This window comes from Pleurotus ostreatus, assembly GCF_014466165.1.
Source record: "Pleurotus ostreatus strain PC9 chromosome Unknown scaffold_5, whole genome shotgun sequence".
NCBI classification, from domain to species: domain Eukaryota; kingdom Fungi; phylum Basidiomycota; class Agaricomycetes; order Agaricales; family Pleurotaceae; genus Pleurotus; species Pleurotus ostreatus.
The window spans coordinates 628,157-654,436 of NW_023503160.1; the positions used below are offsets into that span (position 1 = coordinate 628,157).

The following is a 26,280-nucleotide window of genomic DNA, read 5'->3' on the forward strand; positions in this document are numbered from 1 at the left end:
CACGGCAGAAGCTCTCCCGCGAAATTACCAGATTAGGTATTCCGCCGCATTACCATATTCGTCCAACCCAGGCGGGCATAGCAATCACGTTGAAAAGAAAGTTCCCCACGACCCCCAAACCATGAGAACCCAGCCACGAAGAGTTGAGCGTCTGCGACAACCATGCCTGGCTTGGATGCTTCGTTCTACCCCCTCATATCATGGTTCCAGGCCAATGGCGGGACCATCGATGAATCGCGCTTCGGTTTGACGACTTTCCCCGAGGAAGAAGGCGGTCGGGGTGCCATAGCTCTGAAAGACATTCCGGTGAGGTCGTAGCGTAGCGTGATGGCAAGATCCTTTTTCTGAGCCGTATATTCAGGAATCGCATACTCTTTTCAGCATCCCCAGGGCACTCACACTCTCAACTCGGACATCGCGCCTGCCTTCACTTTTTGGGATAGATCAATGGCGGAAGGCTGCACCTGATGGCTTTGGGCTGGGTAAGGGATGGGCGGGGTTGATTCTTTGCATGATGTGGGAGGAGGCGAACCACGGACGCTGGGCAGCGTATCTGGGTGTGTACCGTTCATTCCATTGTGGTTCGTGATCTTCATCTCCGGGCAGCAAGTCTTCCCAGTCAGTTTGATACTCCCATGTTCTGGTCCGACGAGGAACTAGCGGAGCTGAAGGGGACATCCGTGGTAGGTTCGTCCTCCCCCCCGCCCCCCCATGTTTTCGTCGTTAACTCCCATTTCCAGAGAAACTAGGTAAAGCAGACGCTGAACAAGAATACTACAAGAAACTTCTGCCCGCAGTTGAAGTGCGTTTGTCTCCAACGCTTGCGCGTCATCTACTCATATTCTGCAGAGCCGGAAGGATATCTTTTTCCCGCATCATATCCCCGTCTACTACACGCTCGAAAAGTTCCACATACACGGCAGTCGCATCCTCTCGCGAAGCTTCACAGTAGATCCCCCTGCGTCCGGGAGCGGGTACTACCAAGACGAGGAGGCCAGCACCGTCAATGGGTCGTCTCACGCGATGGATGTCGACGAATTATCGCCCGAAGCTACGCACGAAGACAGCGGGGATGTTGATGCCGACGACGACGACGAGGAAGACGAAGGGATCGTATCCATGGTCCCCATGGCAGACATGCTCAACGCCAGGTACGAGTCAGAAAATGTGCGCAATCTCCTATTCCCAGACTAGTTGATGTTATTAACCTCTTTACGGAAGGCGAAACTATTCTACGAGGAGGACGAGCTGAAAATGGTATCCACCAAACCGATTAAAGCCGGTGAACAGATCGTAGGTCGACACAGTGCCCAACGACCTTCACGTCTCTGATCCTCTAGGTTGATAGTTTAACACGTACAGCGATCTCCCAAATGCAGAGCTTTTGCGCCGGTATGGACATGTTGACTTGCTTCCTCTGCCTGCGGAGCTTGGTTTCGCCACACTTTCGAGCGATAGTCGCGGCAACCCGGGCGATGTTGCAGAGCTACGCGCAGATATCATCGTGGATGTCGCTGCCAGATCTGCGCTCGGGAAACAGCCAGATTCCTCGAACCCGACGAATCCAGATGCAATAATGGAAGATCTCAAAGGCCGGATTGATTGGTGGCTCGAAATGGGCGGCGATGAGTATGTCTTTACACAAGCACAAACCTCGCCCATTCTCCAGGCTCAGACGCTTCCATTATTATAGCGTATTTTTACTTGAACCCGCGGCATCACCGCTGCCAGACGATCTAGTCTCCCTCATCCGTCTACTCACGGACGATTCCGAATGGCGGAAGGCCCAAGAAAGAGATAAACCGCCCAAAGCTAAGGCCGACAGCGATACATTAACCATCATGATGGAAGTCCTAGAGCAGCGATTGGCCTTGTACGATACCACCCTTGAGGTAATGTCTGATTATATCACAATGCAATACATGCAAATTTGGCTGAATCTCGACGTCGATAGGACGACGGAGCGACACTGGCGTCCTCAGCCGACCTTCCATTGCGAAAGAGAAATGCACTTGTGGTCCGATTGGGGGAGAAGCGAATCTTGCATGGTCTCCGCCAGAAGGTCTCAAATGAACTGGCTGCATTGGCGTCTAAAGCAGGCGATGAATTGGCCGGTGGTTCAAAACGAAGGGGCGAAGGTGGTGATGAAGGGCGAACCAAGAAGCAGAGGCGTTGATGCGCTCGACGGGACGAAAATGGGCAGTTGGGTCGACCTTATTGAAAGTAGAAGAATTGTTACTAAGAGTCTTGGCTGCTATGCGTGCCCACACAACAGACGCTCTCTCGGGCAATTCGTGTTGCATGGTCCAGGCACTGAGATACAAAAGCGGCGTGCTTCAGCGCACTTCACGTCGGAGTTGACGCTTAGTATTATCCACGCCATCCCCATGTTCTCTTTATTCTCTAAACAGGCATCGCGCAAATACGTCGATCTCATATACGGGGTGTCGTCCAAGTGGGCTAATTGGGACCCACCGAAGAAGCTCGAGGTGCCAATGATTGTCTCCCTTCGACGTCCGTCGCTTCTTATCATTGCCCGATTTAGCCAGGCGATTTCGGGGTCATCGATTCGGGCTCGGGGCAGTTTGAGAAGGAGGGCAATATCTACGTCGATCTCGCCGCCGACGAAACCGTTTGCCAGATTGTATCGCGGTATCCGCCCGCTCGACTCCCGTCCCGGGATCAATACATCATCAGCTCTTCCAAAGTAAGGCAACTCGAATTATCGGCTGATGTGCATGCGTAAGTCAATTCGCGGTTCATTTGTGAGGCCGAGGATCATAAAGCTGAAGGAGTACTTAGCAACGTAGGCGATGTGGTTGGCGGTGCGTTCAAAGGTCAGTGGAAATTCGACAAGAGTAGGGGCGCTCTGCTTGTCATGGATCGTCCAGAGACGACCGTGATAGCGGATCAGCTCTTGACGGCCCTCATAGGCGTCGAAAAGCTGAGGGGGAGATACTTGATAACAGAAGTATTCTCGTGCCCCGGCTACGTGCTCTATCTGTCCAACAAAAGTTAGTCGCAGATGTCGATGTCGGTGGCTGGTGCTCACCGCTTCAAACCCTCAACAAGGCAACGAAACCATCGGGATTTCGCTGCAAGCGGACGGTGTCCTTCCATCCGCCGTGTCCCCCGGCGCACAGTTTGATTCGGCCTGGATTTGCGAAGGTGGCACCGGGCTGTTTCAGAAAGCGTATCGCGAAGAAGCGTGCTTTACGCCGCTATATCAGGCCAAAACGATCAGGAAGCACCGAGCGGCGAGAGTTGAACCTCGTGTGTATGTCGTCCGTGCGTCCATTGATGTCTTGATGCTGATCGCGGCGTAGCTGGGTAGACGTAGAAATGCCTTGGGGGCCGCTCGACGATGATGGAAATGAATGTGAGGAAGACGAGGAAGAGGACGAATGAGAAGCACGGCGTTATGTAGCTGGACGCAGTCCTTTACGGCGATTAGTGTGCTAGATAATACCCAGAAAGGTCACCAAGTTACTTCACGTACATGACCTTCAGAATCAACTCTGATGGTCGATTCCTGGATGGTGGAACATTGTGCTACCAATCTTTCCTCTTCTATAGGAAAGACTCCCTTGTCTACTTTACGTAGTTGCGAGCGTAGCGAGCAATCATGCTCTAAAGGGTTCAAGGCCCGTGCAAACAAGGCCAAACAAATTCTGCGTACTTTGGAGGCTCGGTCGTGTTTTTTTCTGGCTGAACTGGCCTCTTTTCCACAATTCTGAATCATGGGAAGTGTGGATTTTGCTTGCCGTAGTTGGTTTGCGCCAAGAAAGCGGCACTTTTGGTAGAGATTTGATGATTTAAGACCGTAATTTGGCGAAGGTTGTTCAACTTCCATCAACTCGAGACTTGCTGACGTGGCGCGCGCCTAATTCTCTGAGCTTACGGTGTACGCACTGGGTGCATATCGATGAGAACTCATATGCGCCCTCCTAGCGCTCATAGATTCTACGCAAGTAATAGCTAGCCATCTACCTAGTCTAGGAATATACACTGAATCCTTGCCCTAGCACTTCGAAGCGAGCTACCGCCGGCGCGGCCCGCGGATCCATATTAAGTAGTTGCGAGCGTAGCGAGCAATCATGCTCTAAAGGGTTCAAGGCCCGTGCAAACAAAGCCAAACGAATTCTGCGTACTTTGGAGGCTCGGTCGTGTTTTTTTCTGGCTGAACGGGCCTCTTTTCCATAATTCTGAGTCATGGGAATTGTATATTTTGCTTGCCGTAGCTGGTTTGCGCCAAGAAAGCGGCACTTTTGGTGGAAATTTGATGACTTACGACAGTAATTTGGTGAAGGTCGTTCAACTTCCATCAACTCGACTCTCGAGGCTTGCTGACGTGGCGCGCGCCTAATTCTCTGAGCTTACTACGGTGTACGCACTGGATGCATATCGAGAACTCATATGCGCCCTCCTAGCGCTCATAGATTCTATGCAAGTAATAGCTAGCATCCATCTACCTAGTCTAGGAATATACACCGAATCCTCGCCCTAGCACTTCGAAGCGAGCTACCGCCGGCGCGGCCCGCGGATCCATATTAGTTACCTCCAAGAGGTCAATAAACCACGTGATCGACGCGATCGCCACTAAATTTCGCGCACTCGCTTGTTCACTCTGGCCCAAAATGTCGGGAGAAGGAGCATCTTTCTACTCTCAAGGGGAAGAAGCAATTACTCGGAAAATCGAGCTGCAGGATGTCAATACCGGTTCCATTCTTCCAGGAACGCCACGATTCACAGAATATTTCGAACTCGAGTGGACGATCAGCCAGATCAAGGATGGCGGATTCAAGAGGGTAAGGGCTGGTTAAACTCTGTAGCCTTGAACTCTGTATACTTCACGGAATACTGAGGACGATTCTTCGCTCAGATAGCGCTGCAATTTCCCGATGAGCTACTGCAGTACTCGGTCCCTATATTTCAGACCCTGAAACGGCACTTGCGACCTGGACAAGATGTGTACATCTTGGCAGATACGTCGTATGGCAGGTGCGTAATTTCATCTAGTTTGCTAGCCTGCAACTGACCCATATCTTCAAGTTGCTGTGTAGATGAGGTCGCGGCCCAACATGTCGACGCCGATCTCATCGTGCACTATGGTCACGCTTGCATGAGTCAGTCCGTGCATTGCCTGCATTGCCAACATCCACACCTCTCCTAATGATACTTGAACGCAGCCCATGCAGATTGCCTGTGATCTACGTGTTTGGACGTCAACATCTCGACGTACAGCTGTGTGCACAGAACCTGGTAGATTCAATCTCGAAGGATCAGGCCCTCAACGAAAACACCCAAGTGGTGCTGAAGCTTGATGTGATCTACGCTCATTGCGCAGGTGAGCATCATGCTTCTGAACTTCCGTACAAATAACTACAATATATCTTAGCCGATGTTCGTGATGCTCTCGTAGCCAAAGGCATCCAAGTGACGTATACTCCGATCCCTCGACGATTAGAGCCAGCTACACAAACCAACACCTCACTCGCCGACGTCGAAACGTCGAATACACCTACACTCATTCTATATGTAGGACCGGAAAGTCTCCATCTTACTAACCTCCTCATAACTCATTCCTTCTCCACCGTGAGCACACCCCACGCGTATCTTTGTTGGTATGAAATTCTCACTTCAGCAACAGGTGTATCGGTATGATCCGAATATACAGGTCGTAATCGTCGAGTCTACGAAGACCAATAAGATGCTCATGCGTCGATACACCGCTGTGCAAAAGGCTAGAGACGCTGATGTAATCGGCATCCTTGTCGGCACGCTAGGAGTAGGTGAGTTATCACCTAATGTCGACGAAGTACAAGCAAACTAACGATACTCTGCAGCCTCATATCTTCCTCTCATTACACATATCCGAACGACCCTGAAGAAGGCCCAAAAGAAAAGCTATACTATAAGCGTCGGAAAGCTTAACCCCGCGAAACTGGCTAATTTCATGGAAATCGAATGTTTCGTCCTCGTCGCCTGTCCTGAGAACAGTATAATAGACTCTAAGGTGTGCCTAGCCTTCTTGTGCTTCTACTACCTAACGTTTGAAGACAGGAATTTCTGAGACCGATAGTTACCCCATACGAGCTCCAGATTAGTTTACAAGCGGAACCTACGTGGACGGGACGTTATGTTCTCGACTTCGGCGAGCTACTCAACGAGCCAGTTCAACAAGGTATGGGACAGTGGTGCTACAGTCTTTATCGTCGTTAAGCTTCTTGGTCAGACGAAAATACCAGCGATGACGACACCAATAGACCTGTTTTCTCACTTATGACTGGGTCATACAGGCACGCGAAGAAATACGGAGGTAAGCCGCCCACATCAATTCAGATAGAGGTGCTGATGCTTCATTTCCAGCCGCAACTCCTGATATTGACACTCTAACGAACTCTGACTCGACAACAGTAGTTGTTCGCAGCCAAGACAATACTGTCGCACGGCTGGGTGATAGCGCAGCTGGTGAGCATAACCTTGCTTTCCATAGCCCTGTTCTGGACCCACTAATTCGAATTGTACATTAGCCGATTTCCTAACCACCAGGTCGTATCAAGGATTGGAGATGCGCCTTGGGGAGGATGCTCCCGGTGTTCTTGAGCAGGGCCGGAGCGGGATAGCTAGAGGATATCAGGATGACCATTCTGGAGGGGACTGAAAAGATTCTTCGAAAGTATGTAGACTTTTCTACATCTCTTTGGTAGTTAATTGTATCCCATCTAATCCCTACTCGGCTGGTGTTCTTCTCGTTTAATTCAGTATGTCGTTCCCTACAATGCTAGGCCACGATGTAAAAGATCAGCCTCTGGATCCTCATGGGAAATATGTTCGTCTCTTCGTTTTCCCCTTCTTACTGAGGCGTAGCAGCGAGTCAATGAATGCCTCGTTGCATACTTAGGATGAGTTACAAAGAAGCCTGAAGGGGGAAACCTGAACCCAAAGTTTTCAGTCCTCATCAGCCTTCATCGCCCTTATTTATGGTGCGGTTCACCTAGAGCCCTCCAATTTGGTGCAACCGAAATAGGGACTCCAAATCTGGCTCAAATTACTATCCCTTTTGCCAAACAGCTCCTTTTGATATGGGGATTAATCTCATCAGACAGATTTTTCTTAAGTTCAAAATTGAGGGACTTATTCTTTACAACCAAGATTGAATTGGCACTCTCATGTGAGGTGTCCCAATATGGTAATATATTCCAAATTAAGTAATGATAAGATAAGATATGTGTAGCACATGTCCACATCAGGCTCAGTGTCTGAAGCGCTGCCGGAGTCTTCAACCGGTTTTGTTTGATTTCGTGTAACCTTTGCGCATCCGCACCGCCGCTGCGATAGCTGACGACTTCTTGCGTGCCATGACAGGCACTGGGTGCTGGATGTTTGAATGTTGAACAAGCTGGCTCAACTGATTATTGATATGTCTAATATTTGTTTGATATATATTACAATATATGATATATTTTTGTGTGGTTTCCGTGTCCCTGCCTAAGGTACCATTTTTTTGCGCAGCCGGCTTCGCCGGCCAACCGTTCGCTGACCAATTTGGTGTTTGCACCAAATTGAAGGCCATTAGGTGAACTGCACCATACAGTCTGGCATGTCCATAACCTTTCTACATAGTCATCACCGTTTGTATCTAATCCATGTCTTGGTGGAAAAGTATGTCCAATTTTGAGATATCCCTACAAACCTGCTTTATGTCTCAACATCTCTGTAGTTGCTGTAAGGGCAACCTCAAGGTGGCCACACAGCGCGAGCCTAGCAGAGGGAGAATCCAAAGAGAACAGGATAAGGATTCTCCATGCTAGGAAGCGAAGTATATACTGTAGTAGTGTGAGAGGAATGCAGGATAACTGTACAGTACACCAGCCACAAGTCCGAGCAAATATCACAAGGTACAAGGAAACATGTGATAATGAAGTGGAGGGTAAATGAACAGGAGTCGTGCCAGCAATTTGGCGAAGTAAGGGCGAAGAGTAATGAAGTGGGGGAAAGGGATAGAGGTAACCCGGATGAGCCCCGAAGAGTATAGACGAGTCCGAGCGAGTCCGAAGTGTCCGAAACGAGTCCGAGCAAGTCCGAAGTGTGGGAAGACTCCGGAGTCACCGGACGCAGCTCGGATGCGAAAGGAGTGGGTGGAAAGGAAGTGGAAAGGAAAGGGAGCGAAAAGGAACGAAGGGGAATGAAGGAAATGTAGGTAAGAGTCCATGGGATGAAGGAAAGGAGAGAAAATAGGAGTGTCCCCTTACAAGCATGGAGAATCCTTATCCTGTTCTCTTTGGATTCTCCCTCTGCTAGGTGAGCAGATCTCTCATGTATTGTAGTTAGTCCTATTCATATCTTTGGATTCTCCCTCTGCTAGGCTTGCACTTTGCGGCCATCTTGAGGTTGCCCTTACAGGTAGCAGATGCGAGGGAACTAGAAGGGACTGACCCCAGGGATCTGGCAAAGGCGAAGAGAAGACCTGACTGGCCCCTGTGGGAAGATGCCATCAAAGAAGAGCTTAACACCCTCGCAAACGCCGGCACATGGGTACTCGTCAACCCACCCCCAAACGCTAATATCATTGGATCGCGGTGGACGTTTGTGGGCAAGAAAGACGCTGCAGGTCGACTCGAATGACGAAAGGCACGACTTGTAGCTCAGGGGTTCACTCAAGTGAAAGGGGTTGACTATCTCGACACCTTCTCTCCTACAGCTCATCTTGAATCGACCCGCGTAGTCCTTGCTATGGCCGCTGAACGGGGATGGTATCTCCACCAGATCGACGTCAAGAGTGCTTTTCTCAATGCGGAGTTGGATGAAGGCGAGGCGATATACATGCGACAACCCCCTGGCTATCGTACTCCTGGGTCCGAAAACAAAGTATGCATGTTGATCAAGACACTATACGGTCTCAAACAGGCAGGCAGGAAATGGTACAAACTGCTAGTGTGGATTATGGTGGACAAGCTTGGGTTCAAACGGTGCAACGTTGACCAGGCGGTGTTCTACAAACATATCCCATCAGGGAATGAGATGATCATCGTAATTGTTCACGTTGACAATTGTTCCATAGCCGCAAGCAGCCTCACCCTCATACTCGCATTCAAAACCGCTATCGCTAGATTTGTTACCATCTCCGACCTCGGAGAACTCCACTGGCTTCTGGGTATGGAGATTAAACATGATCGAGAGGGACGCAAGATTCAACTTCGACAGCACTCGTACATTCAAAGCATGATTCGACGATACGGTCTTGAGGATGCAAAGCCTCTATCCATTCCTATGGACCCCAACATCCATCTGTCCACCACTGAATCCCCATCAACCACCGAAGACTTTGCCAGAATGTGTGGTGTACCATACCGAGAAGCTGTTGGCTCACTCACACACGCTGCACGTTGCACATGACCAGATATCGCATTCGCAGCACAGACCCTCGCTCGGTTCAACAATAACCCAGGACAACGGCATTGGGATGAGTGCAAAAGGGTATTCAGATACCTGAAAGGCACAAGCGAGATGTGGTTAACTTACGGGGGAGTACAGAAGGAACTGACGGGTTACTCAGACGCTGATGGTAGTATGGCAGAAGACCGGAAAGCCATATCAGGGTATGCATTCATCATCAACGGTGGGGCGGTCTCTTGGTCTGCTAAACGACAGGATATAATATCATTATCCACCACCAAGAGCGAGCTCGTTGCTGCCACTCACGCAGCCAAAGAAGCGCTATGGCTGCGAACATTCATTGCCCAGGTCTTCAGCACTACCCTCCCGCCTACTACTCTCCACTGCGACAACCAATCCGCCATTGCGCTCACGAAGGATCACCAATTCCACCCTCGCACCGAACACATAGATATTCGGTACCATTTTGTTTGATGGATTGTAGAATGTGGGTCCATACGTGTCGCATACTGCCCCACCAAAGACATGATCACAGACACTCTCACGAAGGCATTACCATTGCTCAAAGCCAAGCACTTCGCATCTCTCCTCGGACTCGCACTCGATTGAGGGGGAGTGTTGGATTATCACAGACAATCGGAATGCAGGGCTGATGTCAAGCTGCGACGAATACTATGGTACATGCTCATGCTAACAATATGGCCACAGCCCACTGTTTCCCCCTGATGCACTTCCCCCTTTGTCTTTCTCTCTCTCTCTTCTTTAATCCCTAATACATATGATATTACACTTATACTTTCATATGTCACGCGCATTTCTCATAGCGACGGACTTCTACTTTATATATTAGCTACATTTGCGTACTGTTACCTCAGCAAGTGCATCCCACATTTACTGAGGTAAGCCACCTATACCTTACTTACTACGACTGCTTACTTACGCCCTATTAGGCTACGTTTCTTACAGGTACAGTCTAATATACAGCAAGTGCATCCCGCATTTACTGAGGCTACGTTTCTTACAACTGCTTCTCTGCAAATATGCTTATGTGCACACACCCTTTCCATCATGTGTTAATGTGTTAGATTGATAGATTGCCTTTCCCTTGTTCATTTTCTAGCCCTCAGAACGCTAGGTGCTCATAGAGAGGTATATAGAACTTCGAATTTGAAGCCAGCGCCCATTGGTGCACCTCAGGCTCCATCTTACGGCAGCGTGGGTCCAGGCCATAACATAAGCTTTGCGGTGCCGAGCCCCCCATCTTCAAAGCCTACCTACGTGTTGTGGCATCACCGTCGTTCTCTGTCTCCTCCACCATCAACAAAGTTAATTCAAACACACAATGAGTCAGGCAAACCCATGCTTCAATCACTTTGACACTGGCCTCAATATGCCTTATGGTATTTGATCCTGAACTAGATTTCGTGTCACAAGCAGCAGGCTACGCTGCAGGTCCAGTCGCTATGGTGAAATCAGCAGTTGAGGGTGCTGTACCCATGGCCGGTGCGAGATCCATTATTTGTGTGCTCTGCTGTGTGTTGATAGCGCGGTCTCAGCTGCCTTTGCTCAAGCAGGGCTGAGTCAGGCGGCGGCTGCAGGCTCGAAAGGGCTCGAATTTGCATGCGAGGGCATTGCACAAGGTGCTCCGATTGCAGGTACGTGGTTCAGTCGTATATGTGCGTAACAAGTCCAACCTCAACCTCACTTAAGCAGCATATGCACATACGGGCCTCAGCCAGGCGGCGTCCGCATTTGCGATTGGCGTGGAGCAGGCTTCGGGGGCCATTGAGCTCGGTGCTCCTATTGCAGGCACGTCAATTCGCAAATGCTGCCATTCTGAGATGTTTTGAACCCCGCGATCTCAGCTGCCTACGCACAGGAAGGGCTGACTTATGCAGCCTCTGTTGGTGCGAAGGCCGCCGACCTAGCAGCTGGAGCCGTGGGACATGCTGCACCCATAGCCTGTGCGTAGAATCCCTCGCGTCCTTCAAACCGTTTCCTGATAATTGATTAGCTGAGTACATTCAGAAGGGCACGGAGATGGCCATTTCTGGCCCTACATCAACCAGTAAGCTGGGGGGGTGTGCAGCTTATCCTTTGCTTAACATGATTGTCCTGTAGTTGTGATAGGCGTCGCGGGCGCCGTTGTGGGGGTCACAATCGCACCCATCGTAGCACCAGCCGTTCTGGGAATGGTTGGGTTTTCGGCTGCGGGTCCTGTAGCAGGTCTGTCTAAACACCATCTCCCTCCCCCTTGCGACTATTAATGGTTCTATGTATCACCAGGGTCAATGGCAGCTGGTATGCAAGCTGGTATCGGGAACGTAGTTGCTGGAAGCCTGTTTGCGGGTGCGCAGAGTGTAGCCATGGGAGGCGCTCTCCCGGCCATTGGTAGTGTCATCAGCGGAGGCGCTGTGGCCGGTGTAGCCACGACCATGAAGAAGTTCTTCTTCTAATCCTGGCCTTTAAGCACACTGCACAGGACCCTCCCCTAGCGGCCCTATTGCAGTCCCATTTATGGCCTACTGCAAGGGACTGATCTTCGTACTCTGCGGTATACAGGCATCACAAACTGTTACTAGTAAACGCGCTTATGACTTGTTCGCACTATCGCATCCACAGCAAGCTTCGTATCTGCGTACAAGCTTGGAGCGCTTAGGAAAGGGCCCTCATCTTCCTATCGTTCGCCAATGCCAGTGTTGATGAGTAGAGTACAACAGGCAGGGAGCTGAAAGGGCGAGTTCCATCCCCCATCGACAAGCCGAGGGTATTTTGTGCTTGACGGAGAATATCCTCGGTTTCAGTTGGGTGTAATGTTGCGGTGGCCTTACTATTCATGCATAGCTGCTGTCGGCGTCACAGGTGCTGTTGCGGGCATTGCTATTGCACCGATTGTCGCCCCAGTCGTCTTGGGAGCGTTAGGGTTCTCCCAAGGTCCTGTGGCTAGTAAAGCTCGACGCCTTCTGAAATCTCCCATTTGCGGATATTAATGGACTTACTACTTGGGATCAGTAGCAGTTTTGTTCGCAGGTAGGCAGAGCGTGGCAATGGGAGGTGCGCTACCGGGCATTGGTGGCGTCATCGGTGGAAGCGTTGTGGCTGGGGCAGCCGTGGCCTCGAAGCAATTCTTCATCAAATCGCGACTCTAAATTCTCAGAACCCATATGACACCCTGAGAGACGCATGCTGAACACGGAAGTGTATTACTACAATACTTTTGGGCGTCTAGATATCGGATGGAGCATTTCAGCATCACAAAGGATCCATAGCAGCGGGGTGGGGTAGTAAAGGGTACAGATGATCAGTGTAAGTTTCTTTGTACACGATGGGAGTGTTCCGACATACTTAGTGAACAATAAAACTACAACATTAGAATCGTGGTGCTGAGGAAGGTTATCAGCTAGTAGAACATTTGATGAGACCCAAGAAAAGAGAGTTCGTCGTAAGGGTTCATGGGTCAGTGCTGATTTCCTCCCTCGGTCGCTTCAGCCCGGCTGCTACGCTCTCCATGGTCGGGACAGGGACGGGACCTGCTGCAGCACCTGTAACCCCAACGACGAGACCCTTCAACCAACCATTCTCTCTACGAAGTCCCTCGCATTCCTTCTCTAACTCGTTCACTCTAGTTTCCAGCTCCTTCGCTTTCCCCTCGAGCGCAGCTTCCCTCTCCTTCTTCTTCAATCTGAAGCGAGCACTCGCAGCAGTGTTCCTCCGACGTTTGTCCTCGGCCGCGGACAGGGGGCCTGTCGAGATTGGTGATTGCGCTTCAGAGATAGGGGAATCAATGGAAGTCTTGCGAGTGCGAGCACGTTTCGTTGGCTGCGCTTCTTCTGACGAAGCAGAGAAGGAGGTAGCGCTGGAGCTAGTTGTAATGTGCGATTGGGTGTCGATGGTGGGTTGTGGTTTCAAGGCGGCCTGCATCGCTAAGAGCTGTACGAGCGATGGGGATATACCGGCGGCCTGCGGCTGGGACGGCGGCACGGGGAATGGAGCCATGCCAAAGCCGGACAAAAATGCACTGATATCATTCAGCTGGAATGGGGGCGCAGCTGGTGCCGCTGCGATAGAGCCGACGTTATTCCCGCCGTTCGTTCTGCTGGCACTGGTATCGTGCAGCGTCCCCCGAGCCCCCTCGTCGTCGTCCCCCTCGTCGTCGCGCCTGTCATCGATGTGCCCGTGGGGCTGCGCCTCTTCATTGTCGAAGGTGATGTTTGCCCATAGATCTAGCTGTGCAGCGAGCTCTGGGTACGGTGGAATCAAGTCCTGCGAGTCAGAATCGCTTGTCATGGGCTGGACGATATTAAGCCCTTGTAGGTTGGAAGGCGCCATCCTTTCGCCGGGACCGTTCGAAAGACTATCGCAATTTTGAGGCGACGGTGGTGAGTGCAAGAAGTAAAGAGCAAAGCGGCGCTTGCTAAGCGTAACACATGTATTCGGCTTCGGAGTTGGCTGGGGCTATACCATTTTTCGGATTTGTTATCCACTGACTAAGGCACTTCCTTGTACCGCTTATCGGCCCGTATCAGGGGCGTCCCCTGTTCCCCTCCCCTGACTCCGTTTCATCCCAACCTCGCTGCTGGTGTACCGTGCCAGTACGGGCTCCCAATGTCCTCCTCTAGCTTCAGAATACCCCGCCGCCATCACTTCATGATCTGCGAAAGCCTACTTTAATCTCGCATAATCATTTCATGTACTAGCCCCATCGGCCTGGGGAACGATGGCGTGATTCCATCAACGATGGTGTCGAAAATGTCCGCGACAGGTCACATGACTTCAACGTGCTAAGAAGTCCATTGGTCCTCAGCCACCGGCTACGACATCGTCGGTACATGGAGAAGGCCTGCGGGATGAACGCGTTGAACATCCAACCAACAGCTGCAGAGGCTGCAGCAATATCACGGGCCGTTTTTACAGCAATGGAACTCGAAGAGTTGGGATCCTGTACGTGTCAGGTACCCCCCACAGCAACTGCGATGTCAAAAGCACTCAGACAGGCCGTGGCCACCGCGTGCAGCGAAGTTAAATAACGAGGAACTCGAACGTGTGCGACTAACAGGGCTTGTCGAGCGAAATATTCATCCGTTGTCATTCGCCCCACCGCCGCTCTAATTCTAGCCTCATTTCATGACTATACCCACTTCTTGAAACATTCCTAAACGCCCCTAATAATCCTAGTACTGAACTTGCAGATACGCCACTGTGAAACTTGTCGCAGAAGTCCTGAGTAATGGAAGGCCTTCTGGACATCATAATTCTACGAAGCAATACACATGCTACAGATAGAAGGTGTCGGGAGGTCATTAAATGCAGACGGCTTCTACCCCACATTGGGGATTTCGAAGCCAAAGCAAAGGTGGTCCGCCAACACCCCGTTGTTGTCATTGTCTCCAGGCATTAATCGAACTGCTCGCCGACCAAGATGCGTTTGTAGCTGCACATGGCCTTCATCAGCGCTTTCGGAGGGGCTGTTAGGAGCGCCAAGCAGGCTACGTTCTTGTCTGGAGGACTCTTGTGAATGATGAAATGCGGCCGACGCCACGGCTGTTGTTCCCTGAATTTGTCGTGGAGTGTTAATCGGAGGACATATTCAGATATCAGTCGGCTCGAGCTGCAACTGACGCAATTCAAGAAACTGCGACAGTCAACGAAGAACTCCTTGTTTGCATTTTGCATTGGGGACATGAATACAATGTGGTCTAAGACACAGTTAGAGAATATACATTTATTAGGGGTCAATCTACCTCCCGCCGCCACCCCCGGAATCTCGTATATTGGTGAGTTCGGCCGATGACACGTTCTTTACTACGGTGAGGGAACGCCAAGCAAGAGACACTGTAGACAGTCCCAGAGGCGTAGGGTGCCCCCCCCTCTAGAGTAACAAGGGCCTCTTTTCCGACGAGCAAGGACGTACAGTGATCGGCGGTAATAATGATGAAGCCGCGAGCGTGGGCCGCCGACTCAGGACTAATTGAATACTCCCCAAGTTGAATTTGAAGGTCTTCAGCTTGGGGAGCACGGTAAGCAAGAGACACTGAATAGTCGACATAGGCGTGAACCTCTCCCCTAGGATGACGAAAGGCTTGTACGACGAACACCTTGTACAGTCAATAGCGCTAATAGTGATGGAGCCGGGGGCATGGGCCACTAACTCGCATCTGTTTTATTGCGCCCCAAAATTGGTTATGAACGCCCTTGAGTGCCACCAACAGGCGCAGAAGCACCAAACTCGTCGCTGAAATATGCAGTCAGAGGGTATGTTACCGTAGGCATTAGGGGGAAATCCATACCTTGCGGGCCTCTTCATCGACACCAAAATCGGTAGCGCTGTTAACAAGCTGCAGACATGGACAACCGACTCACAATCGTTGGAATGCGTTCCCGAGTTGATTGCGAAGGCCCCAGGTGCTATCATGGGAACCTGGCGCTGGAATCCTGGACCCTTCGCCATATCGTGCGACCTTGTCACCTCAGTGCGGGGTTTGCTGCCTTGAGATTCCGTGTATTGTGGGCAACCTTGCGAAGTTCGTTGCCTTCAGTAGGAGTGTATATCCTGACTTGAATTTCATAGGTGAGCGCAGCCAATATTGTGAGACGTTATAGGCATACCTCGTTGGTCAACGTAGTCTCCGTAGATAGCGGGAGGGTGCTCGAGTAAGACCGTAGGCGGTGTCACTGACTGACATGAAGTTGGGTTTCTATGGGGCCAACGCGCCCTCCTATTGAGCACCATAGTAGGTAGCAACCGGCGATGACGAGGGGACAGTGATGAGGGGGCTGAATGCTATGTCTTCTGAAATGTTGGTAGCCCTACCCAAGGTTGATAGCGGACGGCCAACGAAGCGCCGTTGGTGAACCGAAATTCATCGAGTTACTATGAACGACCCTGCCCCTCTATGTGAAGCCGTGCAATTTGTTGTATCTGCTGGCTGCACAGGGTGTGCACCCCCGCTCACGACATGGTGAGCGCGGCCAGGATTTTAGGATATGAATGGCACATCGCGATGGCCAACGCAAATGGTAGGGGAGGGGGGGAGGAGAAGGGGCTGTGATCTCTATACCGCAGACCAGCTCGCCTACCAAACTCCGTGACGAAGAGGGCTACTATTGGGGAAGCTGAAATCTGGATCGCTGAGCCGTTGACTATCATACCTAAGGCTGACCGAGTTATTGCAGGTGACTATCCGGTGTGCACCAGAGTTCGTTGCAATTTTCGTGCAGCCAACATTTTCGTGAGACACCTTCTGCCGCTAAGAACCCGGTAACATGACCGCCGTACTTTGGCGATAAAGGGATACATCAAGAGAATTTTTTAATTTCGTTGATTGGCCTCTCTATCAAACACCATGATGAGTAGCTCTACCAGTATCCAGCAGTGGTTCGAGCTTAGGAGCGGGACAGCCAAACCGGCTGCTCGGCCAATTCAATTCTAGGTAGCAAGCGTTACTGATGCCTTCCGTATAAAACTTGTACGTCCTGTGGCCTGGAATTCCTTGCAATCTGGATGGATGATGTGAAATACGAAGTTATTGCGGCTGATGGAGCGAGTGTTGCCAGCAACGCACATCAGGAGAAGGAGTAGCGTACATGTATCACGTACTACAAGAAACAATTAGAAGAGTCTGCAGAATGCTAGTACACAATAACGTCACCTTTGCCACCCGGCTGGAGTCTCGCTAATTGATACGTCCAACAACGTTGGAAGAGAGCACAGCCATAAACGAAATATTGCTTTTCGGAGTCCTGGAACGCCCTTCTCTCAAGGTGGATGTAGCCTGACGTACTGATGGCCCTGTCCATAGTGACCACCATCATATCTTCATCATACGCCCTAACTGCAAAAGGCCAACCTAGCTCTAGTAGTATTTGGGAGCCGAGATTTAGTGTATTCGCATTATGTCAAGGGAGCTTGTGTCGTGATGCCTACGAGTGCTGACATGCTTATCCGAAACGGGGACCTGCTGTTGATTCTCAACTTCGGGTCGTCGAGGCTTCCATAGTGATAGAACAGGGATAGTGTCGAGTGAAATGATCCGTACGACTACGTCGACGTCGTCGGAGAGGCTGATCCATGATATTTTCATGGTAATGGTATATTCAAGACAGAAGACAAGATCCCAGAGCCGTGAGAGCCCAGTGGCGGGTGCCAAAGAACCAGCCAGATAGACGAAGGGGGATATTCCAGAGATATTCTGCGACCAAGCTAGATATCAAAGGTTCATTCAAGAGGGGTGTCGAAGCGTTGTAAGTGCGATCCGCGAACGATATTCTCCGTTCGCAACGCACCGACTGCCTAGGGGAATATCAGAGTGATAAGATCGTAGGTACAATGGGATGGGTTTGTGACATAGAGCCCCAGAAGCCAGCGCTTGATTTAGACCAAGAATGCCGAAGTACGAGAGGCCGCCGGTCGGTTGGCATCGAGTGTGCGAGAGCTAGGAACGGCCAAAATGTATGTAACGCCAAGTCCCCGACATCAATGGCCTCTGTATTTCGAGCTCCCGGCGAATGATATAGAGTTTAAATTAGGGCCGTAAAGTGGTGGATAGCAAATACATACATTTGTCCAAGTGGTGCATGTGTGTCGCCGGCCGCCTTGAGAGAAATAGCCATATGAAGTCCTCGGGTACCTTTTCCGCAATTCGGTTTGACAGAGGACCTTATGGAATCCCGTGGAGTCCTAAAGTTTCGTGTGTCTCGATCGGCCGACAAATATTCCAAGCCAACGGTGTTCGAGTAGTTTCCAAGTAATGATTGGTTAATTCGAAGGTTACCTGTTTGCTGTATGGTCGTCCGTGCCGCTGTCACACTGAAAAGAGAGTATGATTGGAAGATTTTCACGGAATGAAGTGTCTTGACGAAATAAAACCTCCGAGACGTAGAGACGCCGAAATGATTAGAAACCTCTTCGCTTGAGGTTTACCAATTGACCCAAAGCATGCACGGCTCTACGACGGAGTCGCTCCATGAAGAAAACGATGGCGAGTTGAAATGGCTTCATTTGTCGTGAGATGAGGGCCAAGCGATATCGGCAATAATAGGGCCGGCTGCAGTCTGAGATTTGAGATCAAGGGCACGGCGAACTTCGACGTAGATAGGGGGAAGTCGGATTGAATGGGAGATTCTTCAGTTGTACTGGAACAGCTACCAGCTATAGCTGGGCATGTACAATGGGGAAGACTCCTTCGGTCACGTTGTCTGAAACCATGGGCGGGCGCTGGTGAGCCACTACTTGCCTGCCTATCTGTGGAAGGTATAACGCAAGGCGGATTGATGAGCGGCGTATAGAAGGAGGAGCAATAGAAGTCTTACTCGGCTCAACCAGGGAAGACAGTTGATAAGCCCAATCTTGCGCAGCTGGAGATCGACTTGAGACGTTATAGCAGCATTTTATTACCCTAAGGTGCACTCGGCCTTCATGATTCGTGCTCAAGCCGCCAGCAGCAATGTCAATCTGACTATATCACCAATATATCGGTGAAAGACAGGTAAGGTAACCTTAGCATGTTCTGGGTGCGTTCTGGGTGCATCTTGTACGAAACCCGAGCTATTTCTGGCAAACCCGGCAACTTGCCGTCGAGAATGGGGTCCATGTCAGCGTTGTAATATCGATGCGTACCCGAGCGCTCCTACTGGGATCTTGACCAAGATATCGAACCAATTTTTGATATAGTCGAATCATGCACGACCTAGTGCCATGGCGGATCCAGTGATAAAGTGAATTTATACCTTCAGTTGCTCGTGATGAATATGTCATCGCATACAGATCCGTGTATCGAATCAAAAATTGCTCCGAAGGAGACAGCGCTGGAATGAATAGGTCAATAAACTGCAGCCGTCCCAATTCAAAAGTCCTCTGGAATCCAGTTTGCACGATGGGGTGTTGATGGGTCCTTAACGCGTTGCCTTGGATGGTTCTAGAAATCCGATTGAATGGGCTTTGAATAGCAGATGACCACAAGGTCGCCAAAGGATGGTTGATAAGGACAATGTGCCCTTCGTCTAGTTCATCCACCTGGATCGATATCGAATCCTTCGAGTGCAAGTGATTGAGAAGACCTGCGTATGTCGAGTCGGCCGTTGAACCTATGTGGCGGGAGACAACCGGATAGGGAAGTGTCGCGTCACACGAAGTCACACAAGTCAAAGACAGGGGTAAGTCGTCCTTGTTTATGCAACTCTGCCCTACAACGTACACAGGGCTCGTAACTATATAGTAGACTACCATGATGACTGCCATAGTAAATACACTAATAAAAGGAGAGACTAAGGTTAGACTAAAGAGAGTGATTGACTAAAGAGCGTAGCTAGAAAGGAGTGTGACTAGCCAGCGCTAAACGTGGCTTTACCGTATCGGGTATATTTCTGTTACATACGCCCTCCTGGATCTGTGGAACAGATTCACTTGGCGCTCTCGGCAATAGCGGAGTCCTTGGAGATGGAAAGGTCCGCAAGTTCCACAGTGGGAACCTTGGAGGTAGGTGAGTCACTGGATTTGTCATTCTCAGTGTGCATATCGACATCCTCGCTGATGGTCGTAAGCTCAGACGAGACCGAGGAAGGGGTATTGACCAGCTCGATATCGGAGTCGGACGGCGAGGGACAAGTGTTGATAGGAACAGTGTCGCGTGGCTTATCCGTATTGGGAATGTCATCAGGTGTCGGTAAACCCGAGATCTTTTGATCAATCGGAGATGAACCGAGGTCGGGACCTGATTTGGTAGGAACAATGATGGGACGAATCTTCTGGGGGCGAGCGTACGGAGTGGAGTTATGGCGCTTCCCAGGTTGCTGCGTGGGACGGCGAAGGGAAGCACCACCGCGACGGACAGCGGGAGACTCGCGTACAGGAAGGGGATTAACCGGGGAAGTGTCTTTGCCCATAACCATGTCAAGTAGTAGATTGGTTACCACATCGTGTCGTTCAGCGGTTAAGACGAATTCTCCGGCCTCTGAGCGTCGATGTCTGCCAGGACTCTGGCCCACCATGGGTCTAGACTGGCCCATATGATTAGGCGGCACCGCAGCACGCCGATTATACGGGGTCTGGGATTGGTAACGGTCCCTGGGATTTCTATGTGGTATAGTGGGTCTCGCCGCAACAAGTCCCAGAAATCTGAGTCCGGGCCCCGCGATGCGAGTCGGGAAGGCATGCCCATGGGGTACGTTAAACTTGGTTCTGACGTGGAACTGTTTATTGTACAGGGTCGCAAACGCAATGTAGCGAGGAGGAAGGGACTGAGGGTCGGTGAGACTTCCTTGAATAATGCGACGGTTGGCGGAGACAAAGCTGATAAGCTCGTCACGGGTATAGGAGGCAGTAGTCACACGTGCGTCCAAATCCTTGAGTAAATACACGCCGTTGGAATTGCGAGAAAGGGCTGTGTGAACTGGGTGCAACTTTCCAAGTTCAACTGCAGCCATAGATATGATAGGAGGATGACTAGAAGAGTATAGAGTATTAGAGTGAGTAGAATAGTCCTCTGACTCTATTTCTTTATCACTTAAATAGCCATTGTCCATGACATTGGCAGGGTTTATGCAACCGAGCATAATTTGTGGGTCGTCAGGGGGAGTCCCTGAGCCCCTAGTGAGCTCCTCAATCTTTGAAATTCCAAGCGATTCGAAATACCGACGCAGCGCTTCAAGATGACTGACCTTATGGTATGGAAGCCACGTCTTATCACCAGTATGCCATAATATTTCAAATAATGCGCGTTCTCCAGCTTGAGAATGACTTAGAATCTCCTTGACACTCCATTCCGTAGTATTGGATGTAGTAGACGACACAATATGCTCGAATGATCGGCCAGGAAATAATCGATCGTCGTTAGGTACATGTATGCGTAATAAAGATGCATGGAATGATGGATGAACACCACGGGCAACAAGATGAATGGGCAAATCCACCTGGAATGTGTCATTCCCGAAGTCACGCAGGATACGGTATGGGCCCATGTACTTCGGTATGAGTTTGCGTGCCAGTCCCTGAGGAAATGATATATTCTTTGTCGACACGTAGACAAGGTCGTTGACGTGGAACGGAGATGGTTGTCGGTGTCGATTGGCGTCTCGAATTTGTTTTGTGCGAGACGCTAAGACAGTGTCGTGAGCAGTAACAACGGCTTCGCGAAGATTCTCGGCAAATTCGCGGACACCCTTGGCTTCGGTCGACGAGGGAGCGTCCCAGAGGAATGGACGAGGCATGCGTCCGGTATTCAGAAAGAAGGGCGCAAATCCGGTGGAATCTGTTCGTGCTGAGTTAATAGCGAACTCGATCGCAGGTAGGCGGCGCACCCAATCCTTCTGATTCTCATTAACGCACTGACGGATCATTTGGGTGATTGTCCTATTAGCACGCTCCGTCGAGCCGTCAGATTGCGGATGGTAGGCACTGGACATATTTAATTTGGTGCCAATGAGATCGTTGAGCTTTTGCCAGAAACGAGCCGTGAATAGAGGATCACGGTCACTCACTATACGCCGAGGGAGCCCATGGTGCTTGTAAACCTCGGCGAATACCAATTCGGCAACGTCAACGGAGCCATACGTTGTACGGCTGGGTACTAGGTGTACCATTGCCGTTAGTAAGTCAATAATGACTGTAATTGAGTCGTAAAACGCATTGCGGTCCGAAGATTTAGGCAATGGTCCAACGAAGTCGATGCCGATGGCATCCCATGGGCGAGAAGGTATTGGCAAGGGCCGCAGGAGGCCATATGGTCGTTGGTTGGAAGGTTTGCTGCGAGCACAGGTTCGGCATGACTCGCAGAACTTGTATATGTCTCTAGACAAGTGTCTCCACCAGACGAACTCGCGAAGGTAAGCTAGAGTTTTTTCTGGCCCTAGATGGGCTAATAGGGAATGACCTTCGTCTATTACAATTTCCCTTGCCCTACTGCCTGCGACAATTACGTCTGGTATGCAGAGTAGTCTTCTTCCTCCTTCGACCAGGTAAAGGAGTCCGTCGTCGTACGAGAAGTTCTTGTAATGGCGCGGATTCTTCACAATTGACGATAGGAATGAGTCGTCTGCATATTTATTACGAATTTCATTAAGAAAGTCGAGGTTGTGATCGCGCTTGTGTTTCTGCGACACCACGTTCACGATGGAAGCAACGGGTGAGGGTATTTCGTTGTGAGTAGGAGGCATCGACGGTGGGAAGGGTTCAACCAGTGATTCAACTAAGTCGGAGTTAAATGGACCGAGCGCTCGACCAGCGCTGGTAGACGGAATCAAATTTGATTCCGCGCCGGAGACCATTTCCTTATCCAGTAAGTTGTTAATTGTAGGTCCATTGTTTATTTGGTTTACTTCTTCACCACTTGCGCCCTCCGTTCGTTCTCGAGGGCCTCGAAGAACGAACTTCTTCGACGCCATTCGCTTTGCAAAGTCACGGGCAGCAGCAGCATCACCACGACGCATGGCGTTCAAGGCCAACGACACGCCCTCCAAAGGCAAGCTTGCTAGCTTCGCCTCGCTGCCCACGATAACAGGCGTGCGACGACGAAAACCGCACGACGAATCCTCGTCGAAGGCGACAAATTCCGAGGCAGCACGCTCAGTACCAGGTGCGTCGTTTGCGTAGATCCGAGATAACGCATCTGACAAAATGTTATCTGTTCCAGGAATATAGACAGGCGTGAAGTCGAACTCAGCCATCTTCTCGAGCCAGCGCGCTTGCCGCCCCGACAAATTTTGCTGCGCAAGAAGATGCACCAGACCCTTGTGGTCCGTAAGCCAGCGAAACGCCACGCCTTGCAAGATATCCCGGTGCCGCAGCATAGATTCGAGACCAGCAAGCATCTCAATCTCATGCACCGGGTAATTCTGTTGCGCAGGATTCAGCTTCGCCGAAAAGAAAGCAGCAACTCGTGCTGTACGCCACTCTTTACCCTGGCTCACCACTCCTGCCACGCCAGTCGCCGAGCCATCCGTAATTAGCCAGACTGGATCGGCGCCCTTCGCATAAGACAGCGGGCGGCGACTGTGCCCACGGAAACGATGAACCAGCAACTTGATTTCGTCGAAGGCGCGCTGGTGAGTGTCAGACCAACGAAACGGCGTCTTGTCACCCGTTAGCTTTGCTAACGCGCCCATAGGGATACGGACCCCAGCAACGTCGTCTGCAAGGTATCCAACCGCTCCTAGAAAACCACGCAGCAAGTCTCTGTTGGTCGGAGTTTTCCAATTCACCACAGCGTCAACCTTATGCGGGTCCATACGAATTCCGGAGTCATCCACTACGTGGCCGAGAACCTTCAATTCTACCTGGAGGAAATGAAGCTTCTTCTCCGACAGATATAATTTCTCGCGAACGAGAACGTCAATAATCGTCTTTACATGCCGCACATGCTCTTCGACAGTGTCGGAATAGATGATAATATCATCCAGATAAACATCCATGAAGACGCCTATATACGGCGCGAATATATGGTTCATTAACGCCTGGTACGTCGCCGGGGCGTTACAGTCCCCTTGCTGCATAACCAGGCTAACCATTGTTCCATCAGGCGTCGTCATTGCCGAGCGCGCGACATGCTCAGCTATGATCCGAATTTGCTCGTAGGCGTCCTTACCGTCCATACTGGAACGAAACAAGTGCGCAGCAATGCGGCGTAAAATCGCTTCAATATTGGGCATAGGGGTAGCCATCTTAATGGTGTTGGCGTTACGCTCGCGCAAGTCGACCACAATGCGTAGCAGCTTCGTGCCCGGTTTATAAATGTGTAGCATTGGAACGGCGTTCCCAGAAGTCGTAATCTGCCAACGACCCGACTTCAGATACGCATTGCGCTTCTCCACCCATTGCTCCAGCAACGGTTCAGGGCATCGAGAAGGCCGCCATTTATACACCTTTTTCTCATCGATCAGAGGTATTGTATGATTTATCGCGCGTAACGGGGGTAAATCAGTCTGATCCATTGTCTTACAGAGTGGTCTCGCGTATTCGAGCAACTCCTTGCGTGCGCGCTCAATTTCAGCGGCGTCGAAGTTGATTGTCATCGAGGCCAGACGTGATACACCCGGACCGTCAAGCGGCAGGCATTCGTCTGAACCCACGACAACCCGCGCGGGATTCAACCCCAACAGAACGCGATGTTGGTACATAAATGGTGTGCCTAGGATCAAGTCGTAGTTCGAGATGTTGATGACGTCGAACACACGATCGTCATTAATGGTTTGATAGCTAATGTTAGCCTTACAGGACCAATTTATCTTAGTTCTCGAGCCCTGCACAGCAAGTTGCAAGGGAATGGGCTTCGCCAGAGCTACCTTGCTTTTACTGCCTAATTGATCTGCCAGCGTCGAGGACATAAAGTCGCCCAGGGACCCCGAGTCCAGTAACGCCTTCGCGGGCTTACCATTTATATGCACGGTAACGACCACAGGCGAAGGCACAACGCGCTCCTTATCCTTTACGACGGACGCGTTACGCTGCAGCGCCGGTAACTTATCGCGATCAATCTGGACGCCGAAGAGACTGAGCTCATCCAGCAGATCAGTGTCGTCGTCGGCCATATCGAACGTATAGAAGCGCGACGGATCTTCAAGGTAAGGTTCTAATGGGTAGAAACCTGTGTCCACTAACATTCTGGCTAGGCGTTCCAGCGCAAAATCCATCGCATTACAATATAGGCCCGAGGTGTCATACTCAGGTTCACGAAGGAAAGGCCCCTCATCTGGGTTCACGGCCCAGGGCACTGAATGCTTCGTGTACCACGATGCCAAATTCAGCCGTTCGTTCCGGAGTAAGCTTCCACTTATGACGGCATGTGTCTCGAGCTCGTCTTCCGAGATATGCCAACGTTCGTTGTCACTTCCGAAAGCGCTGACACTGAACGAGCTGTCCACTAGACTGTCGTCCCAGGTAAGTTTGTGCTTGAGGTACATTCGAGCATTGAACTCTATAGGGTCTACGGCAGCGTTATAGAATTCCTTGTTAAGAACACCAGTCCAGTCTGGTGCCACTCGATCGGCGAGTAGCTGTGCGTACCACAAACCAAAGTTCAGGCAATTATCATTCATCGACTCGGCAGATACTTCAACGCATAAATCGTGCATACGGTCCATCAGGTGGTACTTCGCGGGAGACGTCCTTTCCATCGAGAACCGTAGCTCCGACCAGGGATATGCGCCGTGGTCATCCCCTGGCAGCCCTAGATCTCGGCTTAGCTCTAGTATCCAGGTGATGGTATTCATGCGAGCATCACCAATACCGTCGCCTACATAATGTTCTTCCAGGAACTTCGACCAACGTGTACTAATGTCAGTGAAATCTTCCTCAATTTCGCCAAAATCCAAGCCACGATCACTGTCATTGAGCAACTCAAGGACGTCATAGTTCGAAGACCCTGGAAACTCGGCCTGCAAGGTCTTATCATGCGATCCTAGCATAGCCAATTCAATTCGAGCAGACTGCTCGTCATCGGGTATGTACTCGTCAATTACATGTTCCGCGAAGTCAATATTATTAACGCGGATACCAGGGGGTTTCCCTCCCTTGCCAGGTAAGGTATTGGCCCTGGGACAGTTCCGCGCAATATGACCGGTTTGCTTGCATAGGAAGCATTTGCCTTCTGATTGCAGTTTCTGTCGTTCCTGCGGGGAGATATCTCTACGCCCCCCAGATGGTTTATTTCCTGATGCGGAACCAGTCGCAGCATTCTGTGTGTCATTACCCGCCGACTGGCCTGGGCGATTGCTACTATAACCTGGTGAATTACGTCGCTTGTCGTTCTTGAAGTTGCGAGAACGTTGATTGGAGTTACCTCCTCCAGGTTTACTCATATTTGAGCCGTATATCGACGATGATTTCGACAGGGAAGAGCCATCCTTCAAGCGCTTGTCACCTCGAGCACTGTCCTTCCGAATACTCGAGAG

At 50.7% G+C, this 26,280-nt stretch overlaps 6 protein-coding genes across 6 annotated transcripts; 4 read left to right on the top strand and 2 right to left on the bottom strand.

Moving 5' to 3' along the window:
- Positions 1-162: 162 nt before the first annotated feature.
- Positions 163-2,176, top strand: PC9H_007176 (uncharacterized protein; the record flags this gene model as incomplete). The annotated part of the gene is made up of 9 exons (XM_036776711.1): positions 163-306; positions 362-557; positions 607-687; positions 741-802; positions 850-1,167; positions 1,222-1,293; positions 1,349-1,629; positions 1,694-1,892; positions 1,955-2,176. The coding sequence occupies 9 exons, from the start codon at positions 163-165 to the stop codon at positions 2,174-2,176; spliced, it is 1,575 nt and encodes a 524-aa protein (XP_036630331.1).
- Positions 2,177-2,387: 211 nt separating this feature from the next.
- PC9H_007177 (uncharacterized protein) lies at positions 2,388-3,326 on the top strand (the record flags this gene model as incomplete). Its single annotated transcript, XM_036776712.1, has 4 exons — positions 2,388-2,489; positions 2,546-2,742; positions 2,803-3,014; positions 3,073-3,326. 4 exons carry the CDS (start codon positions 2,388-2,390, stop codon positions 3,324-3,326), a joined length of 765 nt encoding a protein of 254 aa, XP_036630332.1.
- Positions 3,327-4,637: 1,311 nt separating this feature from the next.
- Positions 4,638-6,664, top strand: DPH2 (Diphthamide biosynthesis protein 2; the record flags this gene model as incomplete). Its single annotated transcript, XM_036776713.1, has 11 exons — positions 4,638-4,808; positions 4,883-5,001; positions 5,053-5,130; positions 5,190-5,347; positions 5,399-5,595; positions 5,651-5,792; positions 5,847-6,016; positions 6,064-6,184; positions 6,236-6,319; positions 6,370-6,471; positions 6,534-6,664. The coding sequence occupies 11 exons, from the start codon at positions 4,638-4,640 to the stop codon at positions 6,662-6,664; spliced, it is 1,473 nt and encodes a 490-aa protein (XP_036630333.1).
- Positions 6,665-10,796: 4,132 nt separating this feature from the next.
- On the top strand, positions 10,797-11,855 carry PC9H_007179 (uncharacterized protein; the record flags this gene model as incomplete). Its single annotated transcript, XM_036776714.1, has 7 exons — positions 10,797-10,902; positions 10,956-11,054; positions 11,113-11,193; positions 11,265-11,363; positions 11,414-11,467; positions 11,521-11,625; positions 11,686-11,855. The coding sequence occupies 7 exons, from the start codon at positions 10,797-10,799 to the stop codon at positions 11,853-11,855; spliced, it is 714 nt and encodes a 237-aa protein (XP_036630334.1).
- A 994-nt stretch (positions 11,856-12,849) lies between these two features.
- Positions 12,850-13,728, bottom strand: PC9H_007180 (uncharacterized protein; the record flags this gene model as incomplete). The annotated part of the gene is made up of 1 exon (XM_036776715.1): positions 12,850-13,728. The coding sequence occupies one exon, from the start codon at positions 13,726-13,728 to the stop codon at positions 12,850-12,852; it is 879 nt and encodes a 292-aa protein (XP_036630335.1).
- Positions 13,729-15,201: 1,473 nt separating this feature from the next.
- On the bottom strand, positions 15,202-15,847 carry PC9H_007181 (uncharacterized protein; the record flags this gene model as incomplete). The annotated part of the gene is made up of 4 exons (XM_036776716.1): positions 15,202-15,231; positions 15,311-15,430; positions 15,549-15,631; positions 15,760-15,847. 4 exons carry the CDS (start codon positions 15,845-15,847, stop codon positions 15,202-15,204), a joined length of 321 nt encoding a protein of 106 aa, XP_036630336.1.
- Between the last annotated feature and the right edge of the window lie 10,433 nt (positions 15,848-26,280).